The sequence below is a fragment of the Hypanus sabinus genome, chromosome 25 (genome assembly GCF_030144855.1).
Source record: "Hypanus sabinus isolate sHypSab1 chromosome 25, sHypSab1.hap1, whole genome shotgun sequence".
NCBI classification, from domain to species: domain Eukaryota; kingdom Metazoa; phylum Chordata; class Chondrichthyes; order Myliobatiformes; family Dasyatidae; genus Hypanus; species Hypanus sabinus.
Genome location: NC_082730.1, coordinates 37242166 through 37253633, shown reverse-complemented (window position 1 = coordinate 37253633; position 11468 = coordinate 37242166). Strand labels below are relative to the sequence as shown.

At 36.7% G+C, this 11468-nt stretch overlaps 1 protein-coding gene across 1 annotated transcript in view; it reads right to left on the bottom strand.

Moving 5' to 3' along the window:
- Positions 1-4649: 4649 nt before the first annotated feature.
- Positions 4650-11468, bottom strand: part of LOC132381175 (metabotropic glutamate receptor 4-like) — a 1091809-nt gene continuing 1084990 nt past the window's right edge. The window contains exons 9-10 of the mRNA XM_059950466.1: positions 6492-6738; positions 4650-4718 (exon numbers count right to left, since the gene is read on the bottom strand). Coding sequence (XP_059806449.1) covers positions 4702-4718; positions 6492-6738 — 264 coding nt within the window. The 3' untranslated portion in view covers positions 4650-4701. The remainder of the gene's footprint in view (positions 4719-6491; positions 6739-11468) is intronic.

The following is an 11468-nucleotide window of genomic DNA, read 5'->3' as shown; positions in this document are numbered from 1 at the left end:
ACTTCAAAATTATCTGATAAATGTAAATTCATCAGCATAATTAGATGTTTTTGCTATAGTTCTATATTTCTGATTTATATTATTAACATTAAGATGAAAAATTGAAAGTGAATGAAAATATAAAAGAGAAGGAATTTTACCAATTGCTCATTATGTGGCACATTTGATATTCTGTTTGGAGCTAATGGAAACAAATGGAACATTCATTAGGAGACCAATATGATTCTGTTTGTTTACTATCTCAGTCCATGTCACTTGCCTGCTATATCTGACTCCTACTGTAGTCTGCAATATGCCTGTTTAAAGCAGAATTATTCTGAAAATGTGAAGTAAAATGAACTGTTGGAAATACCCAATAGGTCAGGCCATATCCACGGAAAGGGAACTTGAATAAACATTTCAGGCTTATGACCTGTCGAATCCAGTCAGATCAATTTTATTGCCAAGTACACAAGGGCAGATCCAGAGAAATTATATTTTGTGAAAACAAAGAAACTTCAGCTGCTGGGAAAAAAAAATCAGAAAATGCAGGAAAACTTTGGCAGGTCAAGCAGCATCCAGGAGAAGAGAAACCGCCAAATTTTAGTGTCAATGCTGTTGTCAGGGTGGTGTTAGGGGAAGATGGAAGTTAACTGTGTTTTGAATCTATGCAGAAGGTGCAGTGCAGAGCACAAAAGGAAGAATATTTTACTCAACAGTAGAAGCGGTGACAGAGCTGGTGGGAAAAGTTAGTGAAATAACATCGTATAGGTTTGGAGGGGAAGGGGGGGGGAGTGTAAATAGGAAAGGATTAATACAACTGAAATTACCAAAAGAAAAAAGAAAGAAAGCAGAAAATTCAGGAATCTGAGTTACAAGGCTGTAGTGGCTAAGCAACTAAACCTCTTGAACTTAAAAACTGCCATTGCAAACTTTTACCATATTTCATGACAGCAGAGAAGTCTTAACATCTAAAGTCTTAAGTCTCAACGCCTCAATCTTATGTCAGCTTTTAGGGCAATCCCATTCTCCCACTTATTCTTTCTCACATGCTCATGAATATCTCCAGCTCTCCATACCCCTGTCACACACATACAACAGGAGTAACTTACAATGGCCAATTAACCGGGCAACCTACACATCTTCCGTTTTGGGCAAGAACTATCACACATGGGGAAAACAATTACAGGGTGAACATGGCAAGCATCAGAGATCTGATTGGAACCTGGTTCGCAGTGGCTTTGAACAATAGCATATCCTACATACAAATGTGTTCTTTGATACATTTCTTCAATTTCAATGTACCCTTCTGTTGAATTTGACATTTATTTTGAAATGCAAATGGTTGGCAAGCATACTTCATTGCTTCGACCTATGTAATTACGTAATTTACTGAATTAGTAATTAACGTTTCAGCTTCATCAGTGGACTATCTAAGGAGACACATATGTGATAAATAGATCTTGTAGAAATATTTAAATGACCATGAAAAGGAACCAGGAACAAATAATCTACAGAAAAGTTTTGAATGCAAATAAATAAACTGCAGCTGCTGGGGGGAAAAAAAAACAACGCTGGGAAGAGTTTAGCAGGTCAAGCAGCATCCATGAGAAGAGAAACAGAAAAACTGTCAATTTTTAGCATCAATGCTATTCAGTACAAGTTCATCTGCATTTTATCTGCAATTCATGACCAATTTGTGTGAGCTAAATTACTTATTCAGCACTTTCTGTCATATCCTGCTGAATGCAATATCCAATTCTAACACTCTTAACAATGTACGATCAAATTGTTTTTCTCAGATCAGTGGGACAATGAATATATGCTAATAAAAAATGAGTTAAATGTTATAGTTAAAATCATTGACTGAGATTTCAACATGTTCCTAGCATTTATAGTAAATTTGTATTTTCATAAACAGAAATTCACATGTAATGTAATCAGCATTTTAATGAATATTTCTCTGCTGTTTGTGTCTCTGAACAAATTTGCATTATTATGTAAATTACAATTTGGGAGCTCTGATCTACATCACAATATACAAAAATGCACATTCATTGCACTTTAATCACGGTGTAGGAAGAGTCCATCTAAATGCATTAAGAAAATTATTTTGATGCAGAATAATGTTAAAGCTATATTTTTAATTATGTCATAAAATGTATTTAATCAGTTTTACTGGATCTGATATTTCCCTGTGCCATTCAACCCATTGAAACTATACTGGCTCTCAGAGCTGTTGTATTACTTTCGTTCTCCCATTTATTTCCCTGCAGTCCCTGCAGTCTATACTTTTTACCACACCCAGCAATTCCATCCCTGATTCTCCCACCTATACCAAGTGCTAAATTACTAAGAACCAATTAACCTAAAGCTGCTAAATGACAAAGATTATTTTTAAATATCAGAATCAGAGCCCAATAAAATAAGATTAGATAAACCTTTGATTGGCCTGGGAGATAATGAGGAAAAACTTGGAGTGTTTCAATCATTACACATTTTTGATAACTTTCAATAAGCTCTTAACTCCTGCCGCTGTCTGTAAGGAGTTTATACATTCTCCACATGACCGCATGGGTTTCCTCTGGGTGTTCTGGTTTCCTCACACAGTCCAAAGATGTACCAGTTGGTATGTTAATTGGTCACATGGGTGTGTGTAATTGGGTGGCATGGGATTGTTACTGCCTTGTTATTCTAAGTAATAAATAAACTATCATGTGGCCTGATTTAAAGGAAACAATGTGGCTGTTTTCCCTCTGCATTGAAAACACTTATCTTCCAATTTTAAACACATGAATGGTAAAATTTTGCATCTTAATAGCTAAAGCAGATGTTCTGTTGCAAAAGTTTATGTCAAGATGTACTATCTAATGAGAAAAATATAAGAGTATAAAAATATAAGAATATGTAGCTGATGTTAACAACACACCAACTAATATGTCTATGAGTGGAATTTTCAAGATAACCTGATATGGACTATGAAATCAATTATTTTGTACTATTTGTAGAAGGTGTCTCCAGCTTTTGGGCATCAAATAAATAGATTATTATAGTAAAAATACACTGATATTGAGCTGTTATGGTAGTTGGAAGAGTGCAAGTGCCCATTCAGAAGATAAGGTGCTGTTCAGTGCAGGAGGCTCCTGACATTAGGTCAATGCAAGTAGAATCGAGTGCTATTTTATCTGTTCATCCCAGTCGCTTTGAGACGAAATATCAAATTTTACAATTTCCGGTGATCCACTTTCTCTGTATCAGAACTGGTCAGATTTTAAATAAAAGCAATTGTGCAATTACATTTTACGGACAGTATTCAAATTGGGAACCTACAATTTTACTACAGTTACTGCTATGATTATGCTTTAAATCATATGCACCCTGTGTTGCCATCTTCCCTTATGTTTGTAGGAAAACTTATCACTGCTGCGACGTTGAAACAGCCCATTTGCCATTGTGTAAATTAATTTCAATTTAATGTCTAAACAATGGGGATGCAAATTTGCCTCAACAAATTAATGGAAACAGTGTTGTGTCAAGATGTCTCCTTTTGGAATCGATCACAAATTTCTGCAATTTCTTGTGATAGTACATGAAAAATAAAGCATACATCTTTAAAACTAATTTATTTCCTTTGAAATGAAGATCAGATTTGTCTTCCACAACGGAAGCAAAATATTAATATGAAAAACATTTGCTGCTAATCTATGTTTTATCTGCTGAATGTGGTTGTAATTGACAGAAAATGTAAAATAATTAAAAGGCTACAATGGAGATATAACTTTGATTTAGAATCAATATAAATTTCAAAATATGAATTGACTTATCTTCAATTATTGAATGCTACTTCAGTAAGCCTTGACAGATATAAGCTATCATCACAGTCCAAGATCACATAAGTCTGTTCACATGCTGTGTTTCCAATACGACTGAAATTGTATTTAATTCCATAAAACAGATATATTCAGAAAATTGACCTGTGCAGTTTGCACAGAGTTGAAATACTAAAATGTCTATTTGTACTGGGATTAAAATCTATCAATGAGTTTGGCAACCAATCTGTATTGCATTTGTTAGTAAAGTGAGCCAGATGGATAAACATTCAGATCAGGTTCAACATGAAATAGAAAGAACCATAGCAATATGGTTCCATTGTCACTTGCATTCAGATTTTTATTGTATGATATGATAACAGATTGGTGTTGTACACCACTTCTGAGTGCACCTCAAGTTCTTTTTTGTGCTTGGAATGAGTGACAGAAAATGAATTTCTATCTCTGGGTATATTTTTTAAGCATTCGTCATTTCTTTTAATGAGGAACATTTCATCATCAAAATTGTTCAATGTTCATGCTCCCTCCTGACATTTTTGTACTTCGTAAACCAAAACATTTCTGTCTTTCTTTCTCTCTCGCTCTCAGTAGAAGCTCTCCAAAACATTATACACTGTGCTGGTATTCATTTCAATAGTTCTCAATTAACTAAAAAAAACACTCAGCCATGAGATCTTCAAAGAAGTTGAAAAATACAACTCTGGACTAACAAAGTCCAAGTGTGCATACTGGCGAAGCCAGACTTCATTCTCGTACAATGAGGGGGATGATACTTGGAGTCTTGTCAGTCCCAGAACATCACTGAGCGAGTTCTTCAGGCAGAGTCCTAGGCCCAACACTTCCAGTCATAACTCAGATAATGAAGCTGTTTGTTTTTTTGCATGCAGCAAGGTCATGAGAATTCCAGAACTAGAATGATAACAGACAAATAATATTCACCACACACAAATACGAAGGAATGGTTAAATCCACTAGAGAGCGTTTAATCACTACCCCTTGACGTTCAATGGCATTAGGGTTGTTGAAGGCTCATCATCAGCATCCAGAAGGTTACCATTGATGAATGACCCCTTGGATCAGGCACAAACGTAGTGTAGCTACACACATATGATGGAAATTTGATACTGTGGGCTATGTGACTCACCTCCCAACTCCCCAAAGCTTTTCTGCCATCTGCAAGTCTCAAGTGATAGCATGATAGAATACATACCAGTAGCTGGGAAGAGTGTAGCTGCAACAACATTCAAGAACTCAACATCATTCAGAATTTTTAAAAAATCCCACATTGACACTAGCCCCATCATTTTAAATATTTTCTATTTTCACCACAAAACTCTATTCTGCTCAGAGTACCATCTGCTCAAAATACTCCATTCAGCAATCTTCCAGTATTTCCTTCATTGCATCTCCAAATATATCGACTCGGAGAAGGGAACAATTTGTGGGAATGACACCGTGTTCAAGTCTCTTCTGAGTCTTTATTTAAGGAGTAGTTGCTTGAATATGCAGTGGATAATAGTTAAACTAACTGAATAAAGATAGTCAAGAAAATCCATTACAATGTGATGTGGAGACTTAACCACAAAACTGGACAAAGGATTCACAAATACAGGACATCCTCCATTGCTGTAAGTTTTATTTCTGGGATTTTCCTGCCACTCAGGTGGCATGTCCGAAAGGAACACAGATTGATTGGACAGTTGTGAACTGGCTGACCATCATCTGACAAAATGTCAGTAAAGGGAATTGGATCAGTGGTAGTAGTGAAGGAATCTTTGGTCCAGAAGAAAGCATGGCATCATCTGAATGGCCCATTTTCTGGGACTGAAAAGAACTTTTATAAAAGGGATGTCATGCAAGCTTTTTTATAGATGTAATGTGGTTTTGTTGCTTGACTTTTGTAATTTGACAGTAATATTTCAACTCTTCTCGGGCTCCCAGCCGGGTCCAGAAAAAGCCCGAGAAGAGTTTATGCATCCTGTACTGCCGGAAAGCACCAGATTGTTTTTGACAATAATATACTTTACAAGAGGGTATGCTAGACTGTGATGCTATTCAGTGAGGCATCATTACCTACTGAGAGTCTGGGTTATTTGTTGTTGTCCTGTGTATTCCTTTCTCTAGCTGTTGACTGTAAAATGCCCACATTAACTACACAAAGTTAAAATTCTTTATAACTTTTTCTAAGCAAAGGCTAAATTTGTCTGGCAAAATTCTTTGCAAAGCCTGTGACTTGTGTCACTATTTCAGTGTCCCATCTAATCTCTTATTTGCAACTAGAACAGATTAGAACAACTAGAACTAGAACAGCAAAACAACATGACGTGTGGGGTATCTTGTTAAATGATAAGACAAATTATGGCATTGCTTTTTATACACTATCTGTAGGACAGCACTATCAATGCTTAATAGATCAGCATTTTAATTACCAGTTGTCTCTGTATCAGGTCTTCATAAAGCTTGGTTTAAAAACCATGATTTTAAAAATAACAATTTCTTAAAATCTTTCCAATAGAGAAATTGTCATAAACAATTATGAATCATCGTAAATTAAAGGATATTTCTTCCACTGAAATGACAAATAAATAACTTTCGTAACAGTGTTCTAAATAATTATATGGTAATATCTTCATCAGAGAATTTTAAGGCCAATAACATTTTAATTGCAAGATGATGCTTTACCTTGAGTTTCGAGACTTTCACATAATTCAGTTTTGGCTTCTCCATTAGGACGGAGGTTTCCTTTCTGGGTAAACTTGTTGGACATTGTGGCTGCTGTCACCACAGCCTTCAGACTGCGCTTGCGCCTCTGCACGTTCTGCTCTGGGTGGAAGAGGATTACATAAACTTTGGGCATATACAGCATGCCGAGCGACACAGAAGCACTCAGATTTATGGAAATAGTCAAAGTGGTGGTTTGAATATACATCTGAAAGAAAAAAAGGAAATAGACTTTTCAGTTAACAGGTTCCATTTGGGTACTTCGGTTTTCATTGTATTGCAGTAAATTGCTGGCCCATACATACACACACTGTAAGTTGCTGTCTCTTCATTACAAAAGGTGCTATGATTCAAAACATGCTTTGTTTGGTTTGGAATCTCTTCAGCACATTCTTCGAGGCTGTATGAAGCCTGTCATTTGCTATAACTTTGGATTGTGCTATAAAATGTTAATTGCCTGCGTAATCTCCATTTTCATATATCTACATTCAACTTTGCATATGAATAATGGCAGTCAGTGTTGCAGGAAAGAAGTCAAGAAGATTTTAGTTCCCGAATGATCCTATGTTTATTATAATCCACTGAACGGCTTTGGTGCAGACAGAGAAATCTGATCATAATTGAGATTGGCAGATTCCACTATCAACAATTCCTGAAGCGAACCAGCAATCATTTGTGTGGGAGCTGGAACACTTATCCTTCCATATTTCATGAAATAAAGACAACCTAAGAGAAATGACAACACTGAATCGATCGGAATAAAGCTGGAATCAGCTTGCTGTCCATGGCTCCCATTTGTGTTTATCCAGATCTGATAAGGAGGGTTGTATACAAGGCACAGTTAGGAACAAGACACAGAAAATGCTGGAGGAACCACCTATGGAAAAGTGTACAGACAAGATTTCAGGCCGAGACCCTTCAACAGGCGGATCCTGCTGAAGGGTCTCGGCTCAAAACATTGACTGTACTGGAGTAGCTTGAACTTCGAAGACATGTAACAAAGGTGTGTGAAATAATCAAGAAGTTTGGTTGTTAGTCTGCTAGGAGATCCAGCGTACACAGAGGCTGATAAATTTGTTGCAAGTTAGGACAGGAGCAACAAAATTTATGGAGAGGGTAATTTAATAGAAAGCTGGAAGATGGGAAGATCACAAACAAGAGAAAATCTGCAGTTGCTGGAAGTCCAAGCAACATACACAAAATGCTGGAGGAACACAGTAGATCAAGCAGCATTTATGGAAAAGAGTACAGTCAATGTTTCAGGCTGAGTCCCTTCAGCAGGACTCAGCAGGTAAGAATTTACCAGGAGAGATTCAAATAGGCAGATCAGTAACAACAAAGAGATGAATGAAGATTTCAGCAACAAGTGGTTGAATCAGAGACTGGACATGTTGTTGGAATCAAATACAATGGCAATATGGTATCATGTTAAAGGACAGTTAATTCACCATGAGCATGTATTAGATCAATAAGTCCAAGTAATGACAAATATAATTTTTCCATGTATATTTTCCCCTCTCCTTGAATATTTTTTCTCTGTGTCTTTCAGGAGATTACATGGCCATGGGAAAATGATGGCAATGATTTTCTGAAGTTGCAATAGATTTGATGTGCTACTTGACCTTTTCCTTCCTCGCATTTTGTCTTCAAATGTTCAATATTACGTTTAAATATCCAACAATAAACCAAATGGAAGAAGCAACCATAATGTTATTCCAATGCCACAATATTGCTAGATTGTACATTCCTTCAAATATGATCCATCATAATTAAGCCCATTTGCAGGCTCACAGGGCTCTTATTTAGCAAGTGAAAGAACGGGAATTGCAAATTTTTTTTATAAGCAGGATGTATTTGGAATTACTTGTGCACAATTGTTACTGATTCAATTTAAGCTGTTATCAATATATCCATAGAAATTACAAATCACGTTACCATGGATAAATATTAATTACTTTTCATGAATTAAACAAAGCAAATGCTTTGACATGAGATATTTTACAAATGTTTGTAGATATATTAAGTAACAATTTTTAAAATTCCATTTAATTTCAATCTTGTGATAAAAAAAAGATTCTTTTGAAGTTTTTATTACTTGATTACATTTAATACTTGCAGCCAGTGGCATGGTGGCATCAGCGCCAGACTTCGAGGAGAATGGTCCCAAGTTCAAATCCAGCTGTCTCCTTACACCCATCCATGATGGGTTGAGCATTGAGCTGGTAACTCAGCCTCGTATGGAAACGGCAAAATTGCTGCCCAATTCATCTCAAGGTGCAAAAGGAGCAAGAGTATTTAATACTAAAAGGGATGTGTTTAAGCTGAGAGGGTGGAAGTTCGACAGAAATGTGCAATACATGGTTCTGTTCTTAGATGGAGAGTGGTGGGTGCTTGAAATGAGCTACCAGGGATAGTAGTGGAGGCTAATGTAGCAGAAGTATTTTAAATGACTCTTAGCTAAACAAATTAATATCCAAAAAATGGAGAGATATGGACTTGTGTAATCAGAAGGGGCTAATTTATTAGGTTTATAATCATTAGTATAATAACACTCAGAGGCCACTTTATTAGGTACACCTGTATACTTGCTTATTGATACAAATACTGTATCTCAAAAGCCAATCGTGTGGTAGCAACTCAATGATAAAAGCACACAGACGTGGTCAAGACATTGTTCAGACCAAACATCAAAATGGGGAATAAGTGTGATCTAAGTGACTGTGGAACGATTGTTGGTGCCAGGCAGGATGGTCTGTGTATCTCAGAAGCTGCTGATTTTCACCGCACAACTGTCTGTAACGTTTACAGAAAATTGTGCAAAAACGCAACATAGAAAAACATCTCGTGAGTGGCATTCCACAAACATTGTGGTCAGAGGAGGATAGCCAGACAGGTTCAAGCTGATAGGAAGGTGACAGTAACTCAAATAACCACGTGTTACAACAGTAGTGTGCAGAAGAGCATCTCTGAACATACAGCACATTGATTATTGAAATGGGTGGGCTGCAGCAGCAGATGGCCACAAACATAAACTCAGTGGTCACTTTATTTGCTGTAGGAGTACCTAATAAAGTGGTCACTGTGTGTAGTCTGGCTCATAATCTTTGGCTGGAAGGCCTGTCCCTGTGCTGAATTCTTCTACGTTCAGTCAACACTTTATTCAGTCCTCCTGTATCTGATACAGTGACTACTGAGCGTATGTTTGTGGTCGTCTGCTGCTCTAGCCCACCCACTGCAAGGATCGACCTGGGCACACACACAGCTCTATTGCAGACGACTGTTGTAACGCGTGCTACAATCAGATCAGAAAGTGAATGAATTGTCAGCCTCTAAGGACCTAGTCACAATGCTACATATTCAATAATCTTACAAGTATTGCTGAGTACATGCATACTTAAATTCATTCCCCATTCAGCGATACAGAGGAATGAAAGGCTTTTTTTTAATGAAAGAATGGAAGATTTTTAAAATGCAGAATATATATGATTTGTAATCTGCTGAATGTCAGGATGGGAGGTACAAAATGGGCCATTGCTTTCTAAACTGATTGGCACAGATGCTTGAAAGAAAGTAATTTGCATGACTACAGGAAAATGCAGGGAATGGAACCAATTGAACTATTCTACAAAGTGTTGGCAAGATATCTGTCAACCACGTAGCTCCCTCTGTGACTTAATAATTCTGATACTCTCGAAGGGGTGAATCTCTGGAATGATGCCAAACAACCTGGAGGCATTTATTATCAGGAGAATAAATCACATTTCAATTGCAGGAAGTTAAAATAAAGCATACACCTGAATTGTTAAGCAGTTACATAGCAAATGCATCACTGCTCTCAGGAATTGCTCCAGCAGAGAAGTGTTGGTCATCTTCATCAATGAGCTTGTGGAACAGAGCATCTTTCAATGACTCATCGTCTAAACCAGCATAAGAGTTGAGTCTTGCACAGAAGCACATAACGACATACATCTTGGCAGAAGTCTCCTTTGTCCAAAGACGCTCCAGGCTGTCAAGACACCCTGACAATATCTTCTCCAATAGATTATAGACATCCCTGTTGTGACTCTGGATGGGGGCTGATGTTGAAGGTGTCGTTAATTCTGGACAGCACAGGTACTCTGCTCCTTTTAAGGATGACAGTATTCATGGTCCTACTGCTTTCACTCCCCCAGAGCCAGTCGACCCAGGCTGTTTTCATTCTTGCTGATGTGCTGCTGTGCTGACCCGAGTCATTTTGGTTCAGCTCGATCTTAAAGACCAACCACTACTCTCTGAAAAGGCACCATGCATGTATGTAGATAATTAAGGATAAGCAAAAGCATGAAGAAGCCAAAAACTGAAGAAATGTGCAAGAGAGATGATGGCTTTTTAGTGCAACATCTAGTGCTTTGATTTGTATATTCAGTCAGGTATTGAATATTTATTTTCTGTAACACTTCATTTTTCCTTTGACAAACAAAAAAACACAGCTTCCCTGTCAAACCTTTGGAATGCATTTGAATTTTCCTGACATTTAGAAGCACAAATCTATTAAAAATGAAATAAGCAATTAATATATTTAAATTATTTATGTTTTAAATAATTACTTAAACACTTAAAAGCACTTCTAAATAATTAAATCATTTTTGGCAAACACTTTGTTGTCTTTTTCAGTGCTACATGGCAGTATCAACTTAAACTTTTATGCTCTGGCCTCCGGAGTAAACCCAATTGACTTAATTTCATTCTTTTCCTCTTCTGTCAGTCATTCATTTTTTTCCCTTTCAAAATTTGCCAATGAACTTTTCTACACTATGTTTTGAAGAAGTACATTTCAAACCAATGTCATGTGATGAATCCCTGAGTTGCCGCAAATATATTGCAATAGTCATAAAATAAAAAAGTGAAGCTGCATTTTTCATAAAATATATAGTTTTAAATATATAAATATGTTTAAAA